Genomic DNA, 26,622 nt, shown 5'->3' with positions numbered 1-26,622 from the left:
TATTCATGTGGTTTCCATCACTTGATTTATGCTAACTTTATCAATTTTGATCTTTAATTTAGTTAGGCTGAATAATTAAAGAAGCTTGTTCAGTGGACTAAAATTGTATCTATTAGCATCTTATATGTTCCTAGGTCCTCTTCTCTGTGGGAGGCGATAGTGTGCAGTCATTAGCAGGTGGGATCTGAAATAAGACAGTCTGGGTCCAGGGCTCCTTCACTGCAGGCCAGCTGCCTCAGCCTGTTGCAGGGGCAGACTTTGCGATGGCTGGGTGTGCTTTGTTCCCCAAAGGCTTGTCCTCAGTGGAAGTGGGGCCTAGTGCAAGGTCCTTGGGTCCTTGGGGGCCTGCGCTCAGAAGGGATTAGGTCATTCACGTGGGTCCTTGAGTTGGCTCTCCTGAGGGAGCCACTGTACAAGGAGCAAGGCCAGATCCTCCCTCCTGCTCTGGCCTCCTGTCTCCAGACATGGCCTTTCCTTCTTTTCCTTCTTGCACTCACTCCCGCCCTGATGTCATCTGCTATTAGGCCCTCATGAGAGGCTGAACCAAAGGGGCTTTTTTTTTTTTTTGTGGTACTGGGGCTCATCTACCTCCAGGCTATACTCTCAGACCTATTTTTATATTTTATTTGGAAACAGGGTCAGGGTCTCACTAAGTTGCTGAGAGCCTCACTAAGTAGCTGAGGCTGACTTCGAACCTGTGTGATCCTCCTGTCTCAGACTCCCAAGCATGGGGATTACACGTGTGTGCCACCATGCCTGGCCCAAAGGGGCTTTTGATCTTGCACTTTCAGCCTCTAAAACGTGCCCTAAATAAACCTCTTTTCTTCATAAGTAGCGCACCTCATTTATTCCATTATAGTAACAACAGCAACAACAACAAAAACAAAAACCAGTCTAATATATGATCCCTGCTCTAATGTCTATTCTAGAGCTCCATGCTGGCATAGTTAAGTTCTTACGTGGGATTTGGATAAGTGTAATCACATTTGACATCTCAAAGGTTCTATGAACACTAGAATGTTTTTCTGGAAATCATTCACTGAAACGTCTTGCCTTTGCCTCATGGTGAGCATGTGGGTGGCCTTGTTAGCTTGATACTGCACAATATGTGGGCTCAGGGCTGGCCCCAGTTTGACGTAAGCCCCTCTGTTACTGCCGACTTCATAGTAGTTGGAGGCAGAGAAGATGGTTAATACCTGGATTGAAAGAGAAACGAGAAAGCATTTCTGTTCACGGAAGAACTCTCGTCCTTGACCCCATATGGCTAACCCAACGCCAGGCTGCCCCTCTCCCCCGGTCTGTGGGTCTTTTTATTTTCCTTTCATCTTTTACTTTATTTAAGTTACCAATATAACTATTGCAGAAATTGTGACTCAAATCATAGACACTTGAATTCCAACAGGACATCCACAGCATTTCTTCAGGGTTTTTTTTTCCCCCAAAGAAAGATGTCAGGGGTCATAGAAAATACCTCATTGAGTGCAACTTAGATGTAGGTTAGGTCTAATAAGCTGGGATGCCATTACAACTAGCAGGTAAGTCAAGTCTTAAAAGAGATGAGCTAGCTGAGTGTGGTGGTGCACACCTGAAATTCCAGTACTTGGGAGGCTGAGACAGGAGGATCCGGGTACCAGCCAGCCTCAGCTACTTAGTGAGGCCCTCCGCAACTTAGTGAGACCCTGTTTCAAATTAAAGAATAAAAAATAGGGCTGGGGGTGTATCTCCAAGATAGAATGCCCTTGGGTTCAATCCCCAACACCACAAAAGGGGGAGGGGTGGAGCTCAGAGGTAGAAAGTCCCTGGGTTCAATACCCCATTATCAGAAAAAAAGTACTAAGCTGCCTCAAGGCTTCATTGGAATTTAGTGTCCACTAAGATGCTCTGTGAATGAAGTTTTTGTTGTCAATATACTGGAAGATTCTAAACACTGTGTCTCTTCCTGCAGATTTACAATGAATAAAGGAAATTAAAGGTTTTCAGAACCTCCATGGAAACCTGTTGCTGTCCTACAAAGTTAGTATTCCTAGGAATTCAAAATCCTATCCTAATGAATTTAGTGTAGGCAAACACTGTAGGACTAAAGATACCCCAAGATTAGTTAGGACATGAATTGAACTCCTGAGAAGACAAATGACCCCGTGTCTCTCCTGGAACAGTACAGAAATCCAGTTACCTTGTAAGGTTGATCGAGACATGCAATAGCAAGTTATGTGACTTCCAAGGACTGAAACGTGAGGCAGCCGGGCCTGGTGGCGCACACGTGTGATCCCAGCATGTGGGAGGCTGAGACAGGAGGGTCTCAGTGCACTGCCAGCCTCAGCTGCTACTTAGTGAGGCCCTTTGCAACTCAGTGAGAACCTGTTTCAAAATAAAGAATAAAAAATAGGGCCGGGGGCATAGCTCAGAGGTATAATGCCCCTGGGTTCCATCCCCAGTACCACATACACACACACAAATGTGAGGCTGGCATAGCAGTGCACACATGTAATTTCAGCTCTTGGGAGGCTGAGGCAGAGGGATCCCAAGCTCTTTTGCGGCCAGCCCGGGCATCTTAGCAAACTCCTATCATATATATATATATGATATATATATATATATATATATATATATATATCGATATATATATATATATATGATATATATATATATATATCGATATATATATATATATATGATATATATATATATATATATATATATATGATATATATATATAACTAGGGGTGGAACCCAGAGGCTTTCTACCTCTGGGCTATACCTATTTTATACTTTATTTGGAAACAGGGTGTCACTAAGTTGCTGAGAGCCTCACTCTGTAGCTGAGGCTGGCTTCGAACCTGTGCGATCCTCTTATCTCAGCCTCCCAAGTGTGGGGATTACAAGTGTGCACCACCATGCCTGGCTCAAATTAATTTTTTTAAAAGGGCTAGGAATTCAGCTCAGTGTGTATATGTGGGGGGGCTGTCTGATCCTCAATTCAAGAAAGAAAGAAAGAAAGAAAGAAAGAAAGAAAGAAAGAAAGAAGTGGTATTGTGTTACACACCTGTTATCCTAGTTCTTGGGAGCCTGAGACAGAAGGATTGCAGGTTTGAAGCCAGCCTCAACAATTTAGCAGGTCCTCCACATCTTAGTGATACTCTGTTTCAACATAAAAAATAAAATAGGGCTGGGGGTATAGCTCAGAGGTAGAATGTCTCTGGATTCTATACCCAATATTAGAGAGAGAGAGAGAGAGAGAGAGAATAGAAGATAGATGATAGATGATAGATAGATGGATGTGGCTAGGAAAACACTGGCTTCATATATTCAATCCTAAAATGGGACCTATTCATGTCCCTTACCTAAGGGCCTTGGTGAGCAGTGGCTATACAAGGGATGGATAAATGACTGTAATGGAGCTGGTTGCTTTGAGCAAGTGGGTAACAAATCAAGTCACAGTACAGCCTGGGAAGGGCTCTTTGGACTCTGTTAGTGCAGAAGGCCCACTCACCTTGCGGTTGTGGCAGAACTCATAGCCTTCAGGTTTGCATTCATGTGAACGGATCAGGAATTGCAGGTTGTATTTCCGAAGCAACTGCTCTGTCACATCAGGCCCAAAGTAGCAGCCGCCTCCTCTCACAGTGTTGGCTTTGCAGCCCTCCTGCGGCATGGGATCACTCCACAGAATGTCCACGACCTGGAAAGACCAAGACATGTTCATCCCAAGTCAGACATAAAAAGAGGCCATGGAGGAGTAAAATGTTTTCATAACAATAAATGAACAAATTTCTGTGCAATCAACATTTGACATATATTTCCATTTTGGACCCCTAAGGTTCTAGAATTTTTATTACTCACAAAATAATTGTGACTATGTACATATAGGTTAAAAAGTATATATCCACTTTCTTGAAATAACTGATAAGTGAAAAATCAATATGTAAAAGAGAGATAGTGGCTCTGGGAGCATCTTTAATCATGGTCAGTGTCTCTAGTTGGAAAAGGTGTTCCAGGCTCCTGGACATTTGCGCCACAGGGAATGCCAAAGTCCCAAGTGGGGCAAAAGAGTTTCTCAGGCAGTACGGCACCTACATGTGGTCCTGGGAAAGTGCAATCAGTATTTTATTTCTTTTCTGTTTGTAGTCTTGGAGATGGACATAGGGTCCTTCTACCACTCAGCTACACCTCTAGCCCTTTTTGTTTTTTTGTTTAGAGACAGGATCTCATTAAGTGACCATGCAAAGGCCTTGAACTTGTTTACTTCCCAAGCACTGGGATTATAGGCACTCGCCACCATACCCAGCTTGTATTTTGTTTCTTTTGTTCCCTCCCTCCCTCCCTCTTTCCTTCCTTCCTTCTCTCTCTTCTCCCTCTTCTCTCTCTCTCTCTCTCTCTCTCTCTCTCTCTCTCTCTCTCTCTCTCTCTCTCTCTCTCTCTTTCTTTCTTGTACCAGGAATGGAACCCAGGGGCTTTCTACCACTGGGCTACACTCCCAGACCTATTTTTTCTTTTGGTGGTACTGGGGTTCCTGGAAGCCCTTCTACCTCCGGGCTACACTCCCAGACCTATTTTATATTTTTATTTGGAAACAGGGTCTCCTAAGCCAGCGCATGCGGCTGGCTTTGAACCGGCGCGATCCTCCTGTCTCTGCCTCCCAAGTGTGGGGATTACAAGCGTGCGCCACCACGCCCAGCCTAGTTTATATTTTATTTGGAAACAGGGTCTTGCTGAGTTGCTGAGAGCCTCACTAAGTAGCTGAAGCTAGCTTTGAACCTGTGCAATCTTCCTGTCTCAGCCTCCCAAGCGCGGGGATTACAAGTGTGAGCCACCACGCCTGGCTTATATTTTGTTTCTTACAGTGATTTAAGAATAAAAAAAAATAGTTTGCAGAAGAATTGAGCAATTTTTCCAGTAGCTTGGATTTCACTCTATTGTTAATACCCAGGAAAACAGTGATTGCCTATTGTATACAACTTGGATAAAATAATTGAGTGAGTATATTTTGATTGTTGATACCTAACTTTTTTTTTTTTTTGGTGGTTCTGGGGTTCCTGGAAGCCCTTCTACCTCCGGGCTACACTCCCAAACCTATTTTTATTTATTTGGAAACAGGGTCTCTTAAGCCAGCACAGCTGGCTTTGAACCTGCGCGATCCTCCTGTCCCCGCCTCCCAAGCGAGGGGATTACAAGCCTGCGCCACCACGCCCGGCAATACCTAATTCTTTCTAAATGCACTTTTAAGAAAAAATGCACATGAGTTAAACATATCAGCACATTATTATCAAGTCATGTTTTGCAAAAGGAGAGAACTGCTTTTTAAGTTTTCAGTTCTAAGTTGCTACTGAAGCTGGAGAAGGTAGCCTAAACTCACCTCTCTCTCTCTCTCTCTCTCTCTCTCTCTCTCTCTCTCTCTCTCTCTCTCTCTTCTCTCATCTCTCTCTCATCTCTCTCTCCTCTCTCTCATCTCCTCTCTCTCTCTTTCTCCTCTCCTCTCTTTTCTCTCTCTCTCTCTCTCTCTCTCTCTCTCTCTCTCTCTCTCGCTGACTTCTAGCTTCAGAGTCATCTGTGACTCTTCTTTCTCACCACTTTCTATCCAGTTGATCGGTTAGTTCTACTAATCTTAGCTCTTCCATAATTCTCAAGTCTTTCATCTACTGGTACACCCCATGAAGTTGTCATGTTTGATCTACAAAACAGACATCCAAGTCATCTGTTTAGGCAAACACTGTGCCAAACGGAATACTGCCTGCTCAGTATTCTCTTTCTTTTGTGTGAACAGAACAATTGGGTTGGGGGTGGCAATGTGCTGAGCTAAATGCTTCCTTTTCCAATCTCCCTTGAAGCTCAGGGGGACATGTGACAAAGTTCTGGAGACTTTATGACACTGGTAGTTGCCTGGTAACGGAGGTCAGAGCTGCTGCCTTGCGCTTTTGGGCTTGAGCTGCAGCAGCCGCCTCGGGAACACACACTGAAGCCACGTATGTATGTATGTATGTATGTATGTATGTATTTATTTATTTATTTATATTTGGTGGTGCTGGGGGTGGAACCCAGGGGCTTTTCTGCCTCTGGGCTATACTTCCAGACCTATTTTATATTTTATTTGGAAACAGGGTGTCACTAAGTTGCTGAGAGCCTCACTAAGTAGCTGAGGCTGGCTTCGAACCTGTGTGATCCTCCTGTCTCAGCCTCCTAAGCATGGGGATTACAAGTGTGCACCACCATGCCCAGCTATGAAGCCATGTTTTTAAACCATGTGTCGTTGGGCAATAGAACCACTTGCTATGTCCTTCCATTCTTACATGAATCATTAGACACATAAAACATATGCGTCATTAGGCCAGTATTAATATCCTCCTGGGGTGTTCTAAGCCCAGAGAAGGAGAAAAAAGAGGGCCCTGAGTTTCCATGAATGGAGGGATTTAGAGTCATTTGTCCCTCCTCATAGCGGTCAAATTCTAAGCTGTAGCACCTGGCCACAACCCACCTGCCGCCACTCCTCCTGAGTGGGCTCCAGGCCTTCTCCAGCGTCGGAGTCCACTTCTGAGGCCAAGAGCAAGGGCTCCTCCTTCTCCCTGATCACTGGGAATCCCGCCTGCTGGCGGCAGCGCTCCAGCTCCAGGTCCACAGAGCGCCGCACCTGCCGGGACAGCTCCTTTCGGTCGAGGGGGGCACCGCAGGGGATGCTGGAGGACCGGCTGACCCTGAAGGGCTTGTCAGAGCCGGGGTGCAAAGGGGTAGAGGGGAGAGAGCGGCTCTGGGGAAGAAACCATGGGATAGGTTTCTGTGCACAGCTTGGCTGGTTGGCTTTTCTTTTCTCCTCCGCCTGTTTTTCACTTTCCTTTCTCGTTTTGCATCTCATGGTGGAAACAATCTAAACAAGTCCAAAAAAGACACAGATGCTGGAATGAAACAGTAGGTCCTTTTTGAGTATCACTTTTGACATCTAGGCCAGTCCTGTGGACACTGGGGTCCACAGACAAGTGCTGGCCTGTGCGCTCTGCTCTTCCTGGTCTGGGGTGAGACCCGTACAGACCTTGAGAGTAAGCCCTCGCAAGTTGATGTTGCCATGACATTCAAACACATGATCAGTGGTCTTGTATTTAAATAATTCATATTTTTAGTATTTTACAAAAGTATTGATCTGTGAAAAATTGGGAAAATATATAATCTGGTCCTTCACTACAGTTAATTTAAGAAACGCAAACCCACATCATCATTTCTAAGAACCCAGTGATTTTTAGACAAGGGTGAAAAAGGGTAAGTCTCTCTCACAAAAGGCAAGCAGTTATTAACCTTCTGCTTGTTCCATAGGTGCTAAAACAAAGAAGAAAAATCATACTGTGAGGTGACATGTGGTTTCACTATCCAGGGTTTCAGTTACCTGGAATGGACTGTGGTCCAAAAATATTAGATGGAAAAGTCTAGAACTGAACAATTTGATATTCTGGGTAGCATGATGAAATCTCATGCCATCCCACTCTATCCTCCCTGGGATATGAAGCATCCCTTTGTCCAGGGTATCTAAGCTGGATATGCTACCCACCCGTTACTTACTTAGGCAGGGCTATCAGATGGACTGTCGTAGTATCACAGTGTTTGTGTTCAAATAACCCTTATTTTACTTAATAATGGCCACAAAGCTCAAGAGTAGTGATTCAAAGGAGTCACCATGGCATAGAACATGGAAGGAAAGATGAACTCTGCTACTGTGTGGCAATTCAACAAGGCATATAGGAAGAAGCATTGCATTATAGGGTTTGGTACTATCTGTGGTTGCAGGAAACCCCTGGGAGTTTTGGAATGTACCCCTGGAAGATAAGCAGGGACTATTGGATGTGGTTGAAAATCAGGAATAGGGAAGACCATGACTCTTACTGTGGGCAAGTCAGAGCTCACAGCACTTTATAGGAAGTGATATTGGACCCATTATCTTACCAGTGGAGGAAGGACAGGGCAGGGCAAGGGAGCTCTTTTCAGCCTGAATCTCAGCGAGAAGATACTCTTCTTGCCAAATGAATCGAATATAGCCCATTCCTGACTCACAGTCATCATGGCTCTGGGACTAGGTTGAGGAATGAACACTGACCGTGGGAAAGACAAGGGGAGGCCACAGGAGCACGGCAGTGAGTGAAAGGGGCACATAAACGTGAAGACTGAGGGAGACACCGCCATAAGGACATCGATGGCGAAGGCCCAGTGCCTACAGGGAATCTGCGGGCACCTACTCAATGCGTGAGGACTTTGCGCAAATAGTTGTGAGGACGGTGGCACAAGAAAGCTGCAGCTGGTGTGGACCGGCGCAGAGGAAGAACAGAGACCCCCAGAGAGGGTCAGCAGAACTGAAAGAGGTTTGAAGAGGGCTGCACACAGACTAGAACAGAGCTGAGGCTGGCCTGTGACAGGGGACAAGTCAATGGCTTCCTAGGCAGCTCCAGCATTGGCTTAGAGAGGGAAAGACCAGGCACCATGAGCCGACCAGAGCCCCTCCTCTCTTCTTTGCCAGCTCAGAGTGATGGCCAGTCCCCCAGCAACTCTCGGGTAACTTTGAGGGCATTATTATCTGCACCAAGAAGCATCCCTAACTTTTATGCTGAAGGACACTAATAGGACTCATATATATTGAGCCATTTCCAAATAGGTGCTATTCTGGGCAGTTTATATAAACTAAATGATTCACATTTATGCCACTTCTATGTGATAACATCAGCATTTCTAGTACAGATAATAAATCTGAGGCACAGAGACACTAAGACTCTTCCAGGACAGAATCCAGGCTTCTTGACTCTGGATCCCATACTTCTCCTCCCAAGTGCCTCACAGACTATACAGACTATACAGAGACTTGCAAACCAAATATTAGTAAGTTAGTTTTTGGCTTAGCCACAGAAAGTAAACAGCGCTTTTGTGCTCTTTCCCCAAAATTCCTCCAACTTCTGTATTTCCATAATTAAATATTATTCTTCCCACCAGAAAATCTGTTCTACTGTGACTTATTGTCTCTGCCTCCAGATGTAGACACAGCTGAACAGAATGGTTGAACTGAAAGTGTGTGAGAAACACAAATATATCACAGATTTAGAAATAAAAAAATAGGTGCCAGGCAACATGCAGGATTCACAAAGGAAACACTAAGAACTGTGTTGTGTCTTGTGCCCCTTCAATTCTCTTCAAGAGTATAAAAGGGTTGAGCCAGGCATGGTGGCACACACCTGTAATCCCAGGACCAGCACCAGGGAGGCTGAGACAGGACGATCAGGTTCAAGGCCAGTCTCAGCAACCTAGCAAGATCCTTTTTTTGTGTGTGTGTGGTACTGGGGGTGGAACCCAAGGGCTTTTCTACCTCCAGGCTATATTGCCAGGCCTATTTTATACTTTATTTGGAAACAGGGTTTCACTAAGCTGCTGAGAGCCTCACTAAGTAGCTGAGGCTGGCTTCGAACCTGTGCAATTCTCCTGTTTCAGCCTCCCAAGCGCTGGGATTACAAGCGTGCGCCACCACGCCCGGCAAGATCCTTTTTTTTTTTTTTTTGGGGTGGTACTGGGGTTCCTGGAAGCCCTTCTACCTCTGGGCTGCACTCCCAGACCTATTTTTTATATTTTTATTTGGAAACAGGGTCTCTTAAGCCAGCGCGGCTGACTTCGAACCTGCGCGATCCTCCTGTCTCCGCCTCCCAAGCGCGGGGATTACAGGCGTGCGCCACCACGCCCGGCCACAAGATCCTATTTTAAAATAGAAGATAAAAAGGGCTGGGTGTGGAGTTAGGATGTCCTACACTCCTGGGTTCAATCCTCAGCCCCGATTTTGGGGGAGGGAGCCAATGATTGTCGCAGACCTCCCCATCTCCACCTCTGCCCAAGAGTTGTCATTTTCCTCTTTGAACATTGAGTTAAATTGTACAAGGAAATGTAACTTGTCTTTGGCCAGCGAACTCTACAGAGGCACATCTAAACCTGACAGACAGACAGACAGACCTAAGCTCAGGAACCCTGGACTTTGATTAGATGCATTACTGGATGATCCACAGAGATAGTTTCCCCTGGGAAGGAATGAACTTTGTTCTACGTGTAGGAAGAAGGATGGGCAATGAGATTTAGGGAGCCACAGGGGCAAACTAAGTTAGTGTTGTGACCCTAACTGACATATGACTTAATGTCTGCCTAATACTTTCTTTATTCCTTAGAAACAGAATCCCTGATTCTTATGTAGGTACTTTACCTGAAATAAAGACTAAATTTGCAAACTTGCCTTTCAGCTAAATGTAGACATATGACTAAGTTCTGGTCAACTAGATATGATGAGACTTTTTTTTTTTGTACAACTGGACTTGCATATAAGAAAAGACCATGCCTTTCTTCTACCCTTTTTCATTTCTGCCGACTAGAATATAGTCACAAAGGCTGGAACTCCAGGTGCCATCTTGGATCATGAGGCAACATGGGGGATCAGTGGGGGCACTGGCCCAGCCCTGGGCTGCTTGCCTCCAGCCTTTATTTATGTATGGAAGACAAAAAATATGTCTTTCATGAAGCTTTATGTCACATTAGCTAAATGTAAATACAATTGCCACTTTTGTACAGCACATACATAGTATTTTCATTTAATCTTTACAACACCTAGATAGATTTAACATAGATTTAATAGCTGAGTTACTGTAAGTTAGATAACTTACATGCCCAAGGTCATTAACTATTAGCAGCTGAACCAGAATTTGTATCCATTTGAAACTGACTGTATAGGCCATAGTTTAACTATCTACCATACATACTCGGGTAATGTTTCCATACTTGAAGAGTGTGCATGTGTGCACACAACTAGGAATTGAACCCAGAGGTATTCTACTTCTGAGCTACACTCCCAGTCCTATTTTATTTTTTATTTTCAAAACACAATCTTGCTAAGTTGCCAAGGTCATCTCAAAACTTTGATTCTCCTGTCTCAGCCCCAAGTACTGGGATTACAGGCATGTGCCACCATGCCTGGCATACTTGAATATCTTTGTGGCAAAGACTATAACTTCTCCCAAATCTGTTTCCCTCATCTTTCTCCTAGGAATGGAGAGCTCAAAAGACAGATGGTCAACCATAAAAATGCTATACTTCTAGGGAGCCTCCCTTCTAGGGAAAGGCAGCCACATAACAACATTCTGGCCAATGTAAAGAGAGTAAGAGATGTGAAGTTCTGTGTTGTGTCCTTTAAAGACAAGATTACTCTTATTCCCTTTCTTTCCTCCCCTATTGCTTGGAACCAAGATGTGGTAGCAAGTTGTCTTGGATGATGCAGAGGAAGGTTTGGGGATGAGATCTTCATGATGAGAAGCAAGACGCAGACCCTGGCTCTCTGAACAACCTTGTAGAACACAACTGCTATCTCAGACAACAACTGGATCTTCTAAGTTCAAACCAGCCTGATTCTTTTCCATGGAAAACACACCACAGGTGTGCTTTTCCATGGTGTCTCAGACATAGAGACTTTCCTATCCACAGCTGGGGAGGCCTGGCTTGGGTGGAGATGAGTCTTCTCTCTTTGTGGTGGTGCTGGGGTTCCTGGAAGCCCTTCTACCTCTGGGCTACACTCCCAGACCTTTTTTTTTAAATTTGGAAACAGGGTCTCTTAAGCCAGTGTGGCTGGCTTTGAACTTGCGCAATCCTCCTGTCTCCACCTTCCAAGCACGGGGATTACAAGCGTGTGCAACCATGCCTGGCCTGAGTCCTCTCTCTTTGGAAGCTCAGGAAAACATTGTCAAGGTTGTAGCAGAGGTGCTGGTGTGGGATAGGCAGGTGGAGTATAGATGCCTTAAAGTGCCGTTCAAGTGTAAGCGTTCATTGTAAAAGAAAATAGGACATTTTACTTCTAGGTTTCCACTTCCAAAATGAAATGGAAAATAGACACTTATTGTTATGGGTGTTATACCTTCTAATGACTCTCCCACCCTCCCCATTACAACACACAGATATCATCTCTAGTTCATCTTGGTATCTTTCCTAATACTTTCTTTGTCCATAGAAAGCAATAAATCACATTGTTGAGTTTAACTGAAATTGATCTTCATCTTTATATCTGCCAATAGCAACCCCTCTGCATGTGATACATTGAGTTTGATTTGGTATTATATGAATTATTTGGGGTATAGAAGTTCTTCAGGTTAGATACAGGGGTAGTGATTAAAATTATCTAGATCCGTGAGGCAAGGCCGGTACTGGGGCCTCCGAGGCCAGGATAAGAGCCTGCCGAGGGGTTAGGCCGGTGCTGGGGCCAGCGAGGCCGGCATCGGAGCCTGCCGTGAGGCATGACCAGTGCTGGGGCCTCCAAGGCCGGGATCGGAGCCTGCCGAGGGATTAGGCTGGTGCTGGAGCCAGTGAGGCCAGCATCGCAGCCTGCCGTGAGGCATGGCCGGTGCTGGGACCTCTGAGGCCAGTATCAGAGCCAGCCGAGGGGTTAGGCTGGTGCTGGGGCCAGTGAGGCCGGCATCGGAGCCTGCCATAAAGCAAGGCCGGTACTGGGGCCTCCAAGGCCAGGATAAGAGCCTGCCGAGAGGTTAGGCCGGTGCTGGGGCCAGCGAGGCCGGCATCAGAACCTGCCATGAGGCAAGGCCGGTACTGGGGCCTCCGAGGCCGGGATAAGAGCCTGCCGAGGGGTTAGGCCGGTGCTGAGGCCAGCGAGGCCGGCATCGGAGCCTGCCGTGAGGCGAGGCCAGCATCGGAGCCTGCCGTGAGACATGGCCAGTGCTGGGGCCTCCTAGGGTGGGAACGGAACCTGCCGAGGGGTTAGGCCGGTGCTGGGGCCAACGAGGCCGGCATTGGAGCCTGCCGTGAGGCTAGGCCAGTGCTGGGGCTTCCGAGGCCGGGATTGGAATTCTGCCAAGGGGTTAGGCCGGTGCAGGGGCCAATGGCCAGCATCGGAGCCTGGTGTGAGGCAAGTTCACTCCTGCAGCCTCCAAGGCCGGGACCAAAGCCAGCTTAGGGGTTAGACCGGTGCAGGGGCCAGCGAGAACAGAACTGGGGCCTCCCATGAGGCAAGGCCACTGCTTGAGCCAGCGAGGTCTGGATCAGTCCACTGAGTAGCCAGGCCACTACTGGGACCATCAAGAGTGGGATCGGTACTTGCAACGCAGCATGCACTGAGAAATATCGCAGAAAATATAAATCAGACGCTTCTCTTAATCAGCAATAACTAGGAGGAAAAGGGCAACAGGAAGAGGTTGAGCTATAGAAAGGGCCCTATAGTGAAGCAACTTATGTGACCAATCAGAGGGTATGTAATACTGGAGGACGGAGCCTCTTTAAAACGCAGGAGGTACATAAACAAATGTATGCAAGTAAATCACCAAAGAAGCGTGGGATGGAGGGAGGGGGAGGGAATGGGATGGGGGCTGGAGGAGGGCTAATTGGATGATGTGTGCTTGTATATCCTCTCAAGTCTTGTACTCCAATGTGATTGATATATGACTACAATGCACCAATTTAAAAAATAAATTAATAAAAAAATAAAAAAATAAAAGACAATAAAAATAAATAAAAAATTATCTAGATCAAGGATGGAAAATATATTTTTTTTAATTTTTGGTGGTACTGGGGGTGAAACCCAGAGGCTTTCTACCTCCGGCCTATACTCCCAGACCTTTTTTTATATTTTATTTGGAAACAGGGTCTCACTAAGTTGCTGAAAGCCTCACTAAGTAGCTGAGGCTGGCTTCGAACCTGTGCGATCCTCCTGTCTCAGCTTCCCAAGCACAGGGATTACAAGTGTGCGCCACCATGTCCGGCTCATGGATGGCAAATATATATCACTAGTTACCACTCACCACTCCTACAGCCATAGCAGACATTACTAACCGATTGCAGCACACTTGCTCCCTGAGCCCAGTGGTGGATTCTCAATCCTTCTCCACACTCTACTCAGTCATCAGGAGTCCCCATTTATTTTATGTTGGAAGTGAAACTGGACATAAAGGTGAAATCTGTATCATTTCATTAATCAGTACCTTGTGCCTATCCAATTTATTCAAAAGCTCCAGGTCAGTCCTGTCTGACACTCCGCCATGAAGAATCAGGACTTTCTCATCAACCAGAGTGGCCAGTGGGAGCCAACAGAATACATCTTGAAGAGTTCTTAATATTTTCTTTCCATGAGTCTGAAAAAAATGATATTAATAAGATGTTAACTTTCAAATAACTCACTCAGCTTATCTGAACTAAGGGAAACATTTGCTTTTAAAAGCAGCACACCTTATATTTCTGCATCACTTCCTTGGTGAAGCCATATCTAGATACAGAAACAAAAGTAAATGTTAAAATACATTAAGTAAGGACAGTGGTGGCATGACCACATTTTGATAAAGATGTATATTTATATGTTTGTATTTTTAAATATTTACAAAAGAGACTGAGAAATCATGACTAAATGTTTAAAAGCATACTATTATTTCTATATAGAGAAATTAAGAGATATTTCAATTTTATTCCTTTTGTTCATCTATGTTTCTCACATTTTATGATGAATTCTTATTATTTATATGCTAAAGAATATAACTATATGAAAAAAGTTAGTGGTCTTTACTGTAATAGTAGAATAGCATGTAGTGTGTGTGTGTGTATGTGTGTGTGTGTGTGTGTGTGTGTGTGTGTGTGTGTGTGTGTGTTGCTGGGGATTGAACCCAGGGATGTTCTACCTTCAAGCTACACCCCCAGCTCAATTTTTTAGTCTATTTTGAAACAGGGTCTCACTAAGTTTCAGAGGGCTTCAGTAAGTAGCTGAGGCTGTCCTCAAACTACGATCCTCCTGTCTCAGCCTCCCAAGTTCTAGGATTACAAGCATGCGCCACCATGCCTGGCACCACCACGCCTGGCAGCATGTAATTTTTTGTGTGTGTGATATTAATGACTGAACCCAGGGGCATTCTACCTCCAAGCTACAATCCCAGCCCCATTTCGAAAGAGGATCTCATGAAGTTGCAGAGGGCCTCGCTAAGTAGCTGAGGTTGGCCGTGAACCTGCAATCCTCCTGTCTCAGCCTCCCAAATACTTTGATTACCAGTGTGCACCATCACACCCAGCAGCATGTAATTTAAAAAATCTTTTGAACCATTATAGACTGTATATTCTTTTGGAACATAGAAAACTATTCTTAAATGGCATGTAAAATAAGAAGCTTCGGCAAAATACTTTTTAATGATTACAACAAGCAAGCATCAAATACAGAAGAATACCCTGCGTGAGCTCTGGGTTCAGTCCCCAATACTACAAACAAACAAACAAACAAACAAACAAACAAACAAATGCAAGCAGTACCGTAAGTTCACCATATGGTCCTCGTGGTTTCCTCTGTTCAGATGGAACTCTTTGGGGTAAACCAACATGAAGGCAAAGAGAACCATCAGGATTTCAACAGAGTCGTCGCCTCGGTCCACAAAGTCCCCATTGAACACATAGGCCCGCTCCGGTGACGGGAGGCCGTTCTTCTCGGCACAGAAGAGTCCACAAGGGAGGGGAAGAGGAAAGCAGGTTAAAGCCTCTGACCAGGGTCAGGTCTAGAGCCACTTCTGTGCTCTATGGGTCTTTCCCAAATATAAAAAGTCAGCAAAAGATGAAAGTATCTTCTTTTATTGTGGTACTGAGGACTGAACTCAGGGACATTCTACCTCTGAGCTGCACCCTCAGCCCTTTTTATTTTATTATTTAGAAACAAGGTCTTGGCGGACGTGGTGGTGCACGCTTGCAATCCCAGCGCTTGGGAGGCCGAAACAGGAGGATCGGGTAGGCTCAAAGCCAGACTCAGCTACTTAGTGAGGCTGTCAGCAACTTAGTGAGACCCTGTTTCAAATAAAATATAAAATAGGTCTGGGAGTATAACCTGAAGGTAGAAAATCTCCTGGGTTCCACCCCCAGTACCACCCCAACAAAGAAAAGAAAAGAAACAAGGTCTCACTAAGTTACTGACAGCCTCACTAAGTTGCTGAGGCTGGCTTTGCAACCTGGGGTCCCCCTGTCTCAGCCTCCCAAGTACTGGGACTGCAAGTTTGCTCCACCACACCTGCCTGAAATATTTTCTATTGTGCTGTATTTACTTTTTAGCAAACTTGAGGTTATGAGGTGTCAGCCTAGACACTTTTTTGTGGCACTGAGGATTGAAACCAAGGGCCTCTACTACTGAGCTAGACCCCCAGCCCTTCTTATTTATTTATTTATTATTAATTTAATTAATTAATTAATTTATTTATTTATTGTGGTACTGGGGATGGAACCCAGGGACATTCTACCTCTGAGTGACAGCCCCAGGCCTATTCTTTTTATTTTTTATTTTGAAACAGGGTCTCACTGAGTTGCAAAGGGCCTCACTAAGTAGCCGAGGCTAGCCACAAACCACGATCCTCCTGTCTCAGCCTCCCAAATGCTGGGATCACAAGCATGAGCCACCATGCCCAGTTTATTTTTATTTTGAAAGAAAGCCTCTCAAAGTTGCCAAGGCTGGCCTCAAACTTTGGATCCTCCTGCCTCTGCTTCCCAAGTACTGGAATTACAGGTGTGTGCTACCACGCCCAGCTCAGAATAGAAACTTTATATACAGCCAGAGAGTTGCCAGGTGATGTGCAGCAAAGGGCATTGGAATGTGACCTCAAGATGAGTTTTATGTTCTGGCCACACTATCATCACCATAACTATCACCATCACCACCACCACCACCATCATGATCATCATGATAATAATAACTACTGCAGATTCCTCTGGATTAAACAATAAATGGAAAAATGCTTTGGAAGTAAATATATGTATGAATAAATCCCACATTAATGCTAATAGCTGGGCATGGTGGCGCACGCTTGTAATCACAGCATTCGGGAGGCTGAAACAGGAGGATCGTGGTTCGCGGACAGCCTCAGCTACTTAGTGAGGCCCTCCGCAACTTAGTGAGATCCTGTTTCAAAATAAAGAATAAAAAATAGGGCAGGGGTGTAGCTTGGAGGCGAATGCCCCTGGGTTACATCACTAGACCCACAAATAAATAAATAAATAAATAAATAAATAAATAAATACATGTTAGTAAATTGGGTATGTGGCACACACTTGTAATCTCAATTCTTGAGAGTTTGAGATAGGATTGCAGGTTTGCAGCCAGCCTCAGTTTCAAAATAAAGAATAAAAATCAGGCTGAGAGTAAAGTTCAGAGGTAGAATGCCCCTGGATCCTATCCCCCTCTCCCCCCACACAAATAAGTAAAATTTTAAAAACAAAATGCTTGTATATACTTTATTATAATAATGTTACATTTTCTAGCTAAAAGTAAATATAAAAATAGCATTTGAATGCTTTGATAATAATCCATTTTCTTTACCTGGAAAAGAGAATACCAATTGCTGAAAATGGTTCCTTCTACTATTAAAGAAACATTTTGTCTCCATTAAAGAGTTTCACAAAATATACTGAATAAAATGCAATCCTGACTCTTATACTATGAAAATGCTACATAGAAGCAAGTATTATTAAAAATAATTGTTTTAAAATCCAAGCAATATTTAAGCATTTGTTTAATAGATACTATATTTGAAGTTCAAACTTAAGCCTCAGAGCAAGAAAGGAACTTAATCTGAACATTCATACCTTATGAAATATAAATATTAGGTCATCCAACTGGCCGTGTAAATCTCCTAATAAAGAAACAGAATATCAGTTCTGATGGATCCCTACCATAGTTCCCATTTTTTACTGTAAAGAGGACAATACTGTACCTAAAAAAATCTAACCAAGTTAAGAAACTGATAGTTATTTGTTTTTCCATGCACAATTAAGAAAGGGATAAATATTAATTTCCCTTTGTTACAGAGGTGATTCATACTAAAATAAGAAAGTACAATCCTTTTCTGCATGACTATCAAAGCATAGATGCAGCAGAACCAGGCAGGGCTGCAACCCGGATGAGAACTGGAAGGCTTTGCCCTGAAGTCGGAAGCTGCTGCTCACTTATGGGCCAGTTAGGAAAATTTTCAAGTGAAGATGCAAAAGCTTGCCGGGCGTGGTGGCACACGTTTGTAATCCCTGCACTTGGGAGGCTGAGACAGGAGGATCGCACAGGTTCTAAGCCAGCCTCAGCTACTTAGTGAGGCTCTCAGCAACTTAGTGAGACCCTGTTTCCAAAAATATATATAAAAATAGGTCTGGGAGTATAGTCTGGAGGTAGGAAGCCCCTGGTTTCCACCCTCAGTACCACACACACACAAAAAGCAAAAGCTAGACTTTAATATAAAAATCCTCTAATTTTCAGATATTGGAGCACTAGTTTCAGAAGCTTAAGCACACTGCAGGGCCAGCAGGACACATGTGCCCCTTGAGGCTCCAATTCACAGTCCCTGGTGCGCTGGTCTCCCTCGGTTACGGCGTGGGGCACCAGTCCACGTGGATGCTGAGGGCACGGAGGAAACTGTCACGCCAGGACTCTTCTCTGCAACAGGAATGTATGTGGGTGGAAGGAATAATTCTCTAGGCACCGGGGTGTGCTCAAGTACCAATACACCAATCATCTTCTAACAGGGAGGGTCTGGTTATTTGCAGGATTTCATTCTTAGCAGGGAAGTCAAATATGCATTGCTTTGGAAAATCCAGCAGAGTCTGGGCCCTTGGCTCCAATGCTCCCCTTATTGGAACCATCTCTCCATTAAATAAACATGAGTCAAATATAGAAATGGTCAATTTAAGCCGGGCGTGGTGGCGCACACTTGTAATCCCAGAGTTTGGGAGGCTGAGACAGGAGGATCACACAAGTTCGAAGCCAGCCTCAGCTACCTAGTGAGGCTCTCAGCAACTTATTGAGATACTGTTTCTAAATAAAATGTAAAATAGGTCTGGGAGTATAGCCCAGAGGTAGAAGACCTCTGGGTTCCACCCCCAGTACCACCAAAAAAATAAATAAATAAATAAAAGAAATGTTCAATTTGAAGGCATCATACTTGGCCTGCCTACTTTCCAGGTATCTCCCTACAGACACCCCCACCCCCATGGTTTGTGTCCAGCAAGGAAGCGGGTTCCCACCCACTCTTACCACACACTGTGATCTCCTCACTGTAGCAGGTGGAGACCCGGTTGATGTTGGGCAGCTGCGCCAGGTGTTTCCTGGTCTCATACAGAAGATTCAGGACGTATCGAGCATGGAGCTGCTACTAGGAGGAAGAGGAGGGAGGGAACAAGACGACCCTGGTGGCCCTCGCCTTTGCTGCTTAATGACCCCAAGCCCCCGGAATCCCCAAAATGGCCCTAGGACTCTGTGCACACAGCCTTTCTGCTCCACCCATCTTCTGTCCTTTCTGCTTGTTCTCATCCCCACCTATCCCTCCAGAAAATATTGAACTAATTTGCTCTTTCTTGTCTACTCTAGAAAGCCCTTCCTGGCCTTTAGCTTGTGAGCGGCACGTGGTTGTCTCAGCAAAGTACAAATAAGGTCATGTATGTCGATGGCATTAGATGACCCTGTCATTACTGGAAAATATCACCCCAACTCTTCCTGCAGTGAGTTGTCTTCCCATGAGAAGGAAAGATTGAAATCTGACCCAAAGGCAGAATCTGACCACTTCTCACACCAGGGTTTCAGGCCACAAACACCATCCCTTACCACCCTGCACCTTTGCTCCAAATTCACCTTCCCAGAGCACTCTGTAAAACTGCCCCCCTCCCAGCCACCACTTAAGTCTGTCCCTTTCCCAGAGCTCCTATCGTCTCCTGATACACCACACAATTTGCTTTTCACTGGTATTTATTATCTGGTTTCTCCACTAGAACATCAGCCGTGTGCGGGCAGGGGGTCGTGCCTGTTTAGTTCACTGCTGTATCCCCAGTGCCCAGAGCCGTGTGCGGCACACAGGGGTGCCCCACAGTTATCTACGGGATGAATGAATGAATGGAGAGGAGCTTTTGATCTGGCTGATGTTTGGCAAGGTCCAGGCTGAGCAAAGGGGACCAGCAGCCTCCTAGCTAACGCAGAGCCTCCTCGTCTACACGGAGCTGGTGGGGACCCAGCCTCCCCAGGGAGCTTACTTGTTTCATCCTGAAAGCTTCCACCAGGGCAGTTGCTTGGTCAGGGAGGAGTGGGAAGGAGAGACGGGGCCCCGTGTAACTGTCCGGCACCTCTATGCATTCATAGTCGCCGCACTTCTCCACCTCCATGTCCTGGGGGAACCCCTGCTCAGTGAGCATGCGGTTCAGGAAGTCCCCTAGCCCAACAGAAAAGGTGAGGAGGCTTGTGATCAGACCTCGGTGCATGGGCGATTCACAGCACAGTCTCCCCGGGACCTAGCCAGTCTGCCATCTGCTCCAGCCCAGGAAGGGAGAGGGAAGGAAGATGAGGACAGACGAGGATGGACAGGAGCAAAGGTTGTGGTTTTATGTCATAAGAACTAGCTGGTATCTATTTTGTTTTTATTTTAAAAGGTCAATCTGTGTGTGGTGACACACGCCTGTCACCCTAGTACTTGGGAGACCTAGACAGGAGGTTTGAGTTAAAATTAGCAATTTGGTGAGACCCTGTTTAAAATATGAAGAGTGTGTAGGCTGTAGTTCAGAGGTATACCCTGGGATTCAATCCTTGGTACCAAAAAAAAAAAAAAAAAAAGTCCCTATCTTTCAGACTGAGAGATACAGAGGCCTGAGCTTGTGAGCCGAAGGAAGGGCCCAGGACGGTGTGAGAGCTCACGGGCATTCACGCAGCCTGCCACTCTGAGCGCTCTGGAGGCTACGGCCTCTCAGTGCCCTGCAACAGCCTCCAGCTGCCCGCTTCTGCTTCTCATCCTGACACTTCCTTCCTGAACCCAGGGATGGCCATGTATAGTGGGCCAGAAAGGCTGTGCAGCTCACAACCTCCAGCCCTGCCTTTGACCTGTGACTCAGGGCTAACACATGAAGACCCAGCTCTCGTTGCCTGCAGGTGTATAGCCCTGAAGCTTGTGACTTGCACTATTTTCCCAAGCTCCCAAGCTGCTGGTTGAGTAGCCCCCAGCTCTTGAATCCCTTTCAGGATTCCCCTTTCCTGAATCACTTCCATTTCCTGAATCCCTCCCCCAAGCATTTCCTGCACTTAATAAATAAAGTCCTTGCAACCCAACTCTTGTCTGCAGGCACATTTTTTGGGAGACTCAGAATACAATTCCACTCTGCTATCTGCTAGTCCCTCACTGGTCCCCGGGCTCTCACCAAATTCCCATTCTTGGTCCCTGAACATCCTCCACCCGCCCTGATATCTGTGACCCTGGGACAGGAGGACGTGCGGTGAGGCCGTACATACTCACTCTCATTGTGGCTGCTGGGGGTGAAGTGATCCACAAGGTAGCTGAAGAAATCGTGGAGCTGCAGAAGAACCCGATGGGACAAGCTTTAGAAAAGAGGGAAGAGAGAACCCGGGCTGGTCCATGCCCGTGGCACGCCCTGCACCCGGGCTTCGCTGCCCCGCCCTCCTCATGACGCACCTTGACCTGGTCCTGCTGCCCAGCGTACTCTATAGACTGGAAGATGCTCCAGGTGCATCGCCGTCTCATCTCCAGGCGGGCCACGTAGCGCCGGTACCATCTCTGGATCAGGGCCGCCGCCTTGAAGGCTGAGACACAGATGGAGAGACAGCCTGTGAGCTGAGACTCCCTGAGGCAGGGGCACGAGGCAGGGAGTAGGGGGCAGGAGGGTGGTGCCCAGAGCTGTACCCCACAGGTACAGCGGGAGTAAGGGGGCGGGCCGGCACTGCCCGCTCATGTGAGCGGGAAATACGTACTCACTGCTGGCACACAGCTTTCCCCATTTTTACCCTAGGGTCGAGAGGTGTACCTCATCTTTGAGATACACCCCAGACCTTTTTTTTTTTTTTAAATTGAAACAAAGTGCTGCTAGGTTGTGGAGGGAATTGCTGTTACTGAGGCTGGCTTTAAACCTGAGATCTTCCTGTTTCAGCCTCCCAAATACTGGGGTTACAGGTATACACCATTGCACCTGGCTCATTCTTGCCATTCTTTTCTTTCTTTCTTTTTTATCTTGTGTTGCTGGGGATTGAACCCAGGGGCATTCTATCGCTGAGTATATCCCCAGTCCTATTTTTCATTTTTATTTTGAAACAGAGTCTCACTAAGTTGCAGAGGGCCTCATAAGTAGCTGAGGCTGGCTGCGAACCTGTGATCCTCCTGTCTCAGCCTCCCAAGTACTGGGATTACAAGTGTGGGCCCCCATGCCCAGCTTTTGTTCTTGCCATTCTAGATGGCTAATACTAATAACACTAGTTTTTTGAGTTTCTACTTATTGATAAAAATATCTATAAGTACCTTAGTCTTCAGACTACCCCACTTCTATCTGAAAGGATGCAACCCAGACCCTCAGTGGATGCCTGTAACCATGGAGGGTAAATCCTATATATACACTTTTTTTTTCTTATTAAATCAAGAACTTTTATCCTTCCGCTCAAAGAAAGCACTTTATAGCTTCTTTCTGTATATCTGAATTTCTAGCACCATTACTCTAGTGCTTTGAAGCCACTGTTAAGTAAAAGAAAGTTACTTGAACACAAGTTGTGTGATTCTGTAACAGTTGTGTGATAACCGAGATGGCTACTAAGTGACAGATGGGCGGGTAGAGGTCACAGCAGGGGTGTGCTGGACAAAGAGAGCGGACAGGGCAAGATCTCATCACACGGTTCAGAACAATATGTGACTTAAAACTTACAAATTATTTCTGGACCTTTCTATTTAATATTTTCAGGTCATGGTTGACCATGGGTAACAGAAACAGCAGAAAGTAAAACCAGTGGAAAGCAATGGAGACCATTGAAGAGACAAGCTGTACTCTGAGGATTCTGAGAAAGAGAAACCAGAGAGACTGAGAGAACTCAGCATCCTCGAAGAGTGGAGTAACGTGTGGGTGGGTGAGGGAGGATGGTTTGATATTATGACGATAGACTGAATCTCAGGAGATTTAGGTCCTATGTCTGAAACTTCCCTGCCAAGCTGCGTGGCCTCGGGCAGGTCACTTTGTGCCTCAATATCTTTATCTGGAAAAAGTGGAACTAGATGAAGAGTGGGGGAGAATAAATAGAAAATGTTCAAATTAATGTGGCGTGTAATGCCAGGACGATATGAACCTCCCAGGTCCTGTGCTGGTTCCCCTGCCCCGGTTCAGGGGGCTTTAAGCATCCCCACCATAATGCTCCCAGGCTGTCCTTTGCGTCTTCATAACCCTAGAGGGCAAGTTGGGTGTGTTAGTGACTCACAGGAGATCTAGGACTTGTGGCCAAGAATTATTGCCAGAGAAAGAGACAGCTGTTCACATAAATAACTTCTTAAGCCCCTGGGCTGGGATGTGCTACTGGTGATGAATGGACTATTTGCAGGTAAAGCTGGATTAAAAATGAAGCCCTGCAGGTTAACTCAGGCCAACCTCATGAACAGTAGACAGATTGATTTAATATATTTAGCTTGCACTAGAGAGCTCATCAAGGATTTCCATCGGAGAAAAGATGATGATAACATGGGAAAAGAGAAACTGGGGGGAATTTAAGGAGAACTAAATTTGATTTCTTGTGAAATTAAAAAAATGCATACTGTATTTCTCAAAGGCACTCACTAAATAAGTGGTGAGGCTGAATGGCTCTCTATCAAGCAAATTCTGTAAAACCATGTTCAGACTCTGGGTGAAATGTGCAGGGCGGTGCTATTTGGAACCTCTGAGCAAACTCACAGATTTCTGGATCTTGCCCAAGATGGACAGCATCAGAATCTCTACAGGTGTAACCCAGCCAGGTGCAGTGGTGCATGCTTGTAATCCCAGTACTTAGGAGGCTGAGACAGAAGGGGCACGGGTTAAAGGCCAACCACAGCAACTCAGAAAAACCCTGTTTCAAAATAAAAATTGAAAAGGGCTGGGGGTGGGGTATAGCTCAGAAGCAGAACCCCCACCCTCACCCTGGGTTCAATCCTCAGCACTAAAGAAAAAAACCCCAAAACCTCAGGAACCTGAGGAAGCTCCTTTCTTAATTCTTACTTGCACCAAAGGCTAAAATCCATCAAGAAAGATGGTGATGGGTATCAGTGCTGTTGTTTGCTAACACCTTGTCCAAGCATTTTAAGGCAAGTGCTCCCAAGGGCTAGATAAACATCCTAAGTCCTGCTTCACTATGCTGGGCAAGGGTAGAGGGCAGCATCTCTCTCCTCTTTTTCCTTTCCTCTTAGATCTGGGGTCTGGGTTATCTTTCATTGAAAGGGGAGCTATGGGGTGCGGGACAGTTTAAGATACTTTATCTCTTCATCCATTTTCTTTTTCTTTTTTCTTTCTTTCTTTTTTTTTTTTTTTTGGTGGTACTGGGGTTCCTGGAAGTCCTTCTACCTCCGGGTTACACTCCTAGACCTATTTTTATTTAGAAACAGGGTCTCTTAAGACAGCGCAGCTGACTTCGAACCTGCGCGATCCTCCTGTCTCTGCCTCCCAAGTGTGGGGATTACAAGCGTGCGCCACCACACCCGGCCCTCTTCATCCATTTTCAAAGGCACAATGCAAAGTTCTTAGGCACCTCAAAATTGGGTTATGTATGAACTAATCCTGGGTTGTACATTAAAAATACCTGTACTTGGCTATAACAACTCCATGTATAAGGAGCACTGACTCTATATTATAGAAAACATTGTCTGATTTTAAAATCAAAAGTAAAGCTAATATAGATCTTTGGAAAATAAATGAACTCCATGTGTGGTCTGGGGCTGTAGCTCAGTGGTGGAGTACTTTCGTAGCATGCCCAAGGCTCTGGGTTTGATCTACAGAAAAACAAAAACAAAACAAGCGAAAACACAAAAGCCCTCCATATATAAGAACATGGCAATAAAGCTGGAATCAAGACAATGCACAGTAGAACAGATAAATGATTTATGAAAAATATAACAGGGCTGGGAATGAAGCTCAGTGGCAGAGCCTTTGCCTAGTATACATGCAGCTCTGTGTTTAATCCTCAGCACTACACACAGAGGTGTGTGTGTGTGAGTGTGTTTGTGTGTGTGTGTGTGTGTGTGTGTGTGTGCAGATTCTCTATATAAACAGAGACCTTTTTATGGTTATGCTTGTATTTCTGTTACCTTTGTCAAGAATACTTAACTCTCAGCAGGGTGTGGTAGCCCACGTTTGTAATCCCAGCATTTGGGAGGCTGAGACAGGAGGATCACAATTCTCAGACAGCCTCAGCTACTTAGTGAGGCCCTGTGCAACTCAGTGAGACCCTGTTACAAAATAAAGACTAAAAAAATAGAGCTGAGGGTGTGGCTCAGAGGTAAAGTGCCCCTGGGTTCCATCCCTGTTATCGCAAAAAAAAAAAAAAAAAAGAAGAAGAAGAAGAAGAAGAAGAAGAAAAAATAGAATACTTAACTCTACATACACACCACTGATTTAAAGGAGTATAAAAGACTAGGAATAAGTATCTTTCTCGAGTGTAGGTATAAGCTTGACAAAAGATAAGGATTAGAAACTTAATGAATTATGTATGACATTACTCTAGGGAAAATAGAGGGCCTAATACTGACTTTCTACTAGAAATCATGTGCTTAAACAGATGTGCACGCAGATGTGCGCAGTCCCCCATACTCCAACACACTTAAAACAAAACGGAACAGTGCATAGGGTTAGGACGTAGCTCAGTGTTAGAGTGTCTGGCTAGCATGCACTTGGCTCTGGTTTCTATCCCTAGCACCACACAAACAAAACAAAACAAGATGTGCTACATAAAATGATTTAAAAATGATAGCTGAAATCAAAATAATTAAAGAGATATCTTCATGTATGAGAAATCTAGATTGAACCTATAGCATGGAAGTCCAGCAGCTCCGGGGAACACAGTCCATGGTGTCCTAGTGGCTGGGGCTTTAGCACCCTGTGTGGAGGGGAGGATTCCCGGGCCCTGTGCACTGCAGGAGCTGCATCTGCACTGTCTGAGAATGGGCAGGAGATGGGGGAGGTTCTCTATCTAGTGGGAACCAGGAAACCTCTGCCTCTCGGCCCCAGCCCCAGTCATAGCAGGGAGCCAGTTGCCCCTGAGTCTAGAATCTCTGGTGAGGAAGGACATCACAGCCTTTGCTTGGCATGGGATAACTCCATGTGACTCGCAAGGTAAGAAATCCCTGAGCTGAGGGTTCATACTCCCTGTACTTGAGAAGCCGAGACAGGAGGATCACAGGTTCCCAGCCAGCCTCAGATACTTAGTGAGGCTGTCCCAGCTTAGTGAGACCCTGTTTAAAATAAAGATTAAAAAATAGGGCTGGGGATGTAGCTCTGAGGTAGAATGCCCCTGAATTCAATCCCCAGTATTGAAAAGAAAAAGAAAGAAAGAAAGGAAGGAAGGAAGGAAGGAAGGAAGGAAGGAAGAAAGAAAGAAAGAAAGAAAGAAAGAAAGAAAGAAAGAAAGAAAGAAAGAAAGGAAAGTAGACTCATACAAATGACAAGCTGGGAAAAATACTTAAAGGTTATATCACAAAGAATTAATATCTCTACTATATTAAGAACAAATTATGTAGAAAAGAACAATTATATAGAAAAAATGGGCCAATTGTGGTGGTATGCAATCGTAATCCCAGTACTTGGGAGGTTGAGACAAGAGGATCTCAGGTTTGAAGCCAACCTCAGCTACTTAGTGAGGCCCTCTCTGCAACTTAG

General features: G+C 45.3%; 1 protein-coding gene across 1 annotated transcript in view; it reads right to left on the bottom strand.

The window, feature by feature from the left end:
• The window catches only part of PPEF2 (protein phosphatase with EF-hand domain 2), a gene marked incomplete at both ends in the record, with an annotated part of 38,882 nt that overhangs the window by 8,413 nt on the left and 3,847 nt on the right, over positions 1–26,622 (bottom strand). Inside the window, 11 exons of the mRNA XM_080697219.1 lie at positions 1,054–1,196; positions 3,491–3,676; positions 6,467–6,853; positions 13,965–14,114; positions 14,209–14,245; positions 15,271–15,437; positions 17,578–17,624; positions 19,013–19,127; positions 20,002–20,177; positions 21,249–21,306; positions 21,426–21,553. Coding sequence (XP_080553345.1) covers positions 1,054–1,196; positions 3,491–3,676; positions 6,467–6,853; positions 13,965–14,114; positions 14,209–14,245; positions 15,271–15,437; positions 17,578–17,624; positions 19,013–19,127; positions 20,002–20,177; positions 21,249–21,306; positions 21,426–21,553 — 1,594 coding nt within the window. The remainder of the gene's footprint in view (positions 1–1,053; positions 1,197–3,490; positions 3,677–6,466; positions 6,854–13,964; positions 14,115–14,208; positions 14,246–15,270; positions 15,438–17,577; positions 17,625–19,012; positions 19,128–20,001; positions 20,178–21,248; positions 21,307–21,425; positions 21,554–26,622) is intronic.

The sequence above is a fragment of the Muscardinus avellanarius genome, assembly GCF_963383645.1.
Source record: "Muscardinus avellanarius genome assembly, chromosome: 6".
NCBI classification, from domain to species: domain Eukaryota; kingdom Metazoa; phylum Chordata; class Mammalia; order Rodentia; family Gliridae; genus Muscardinus; species Muscardinus avellanarius.
This window is presented reverse-complemented; position numbering and strand designations above follow the sequence as displayed.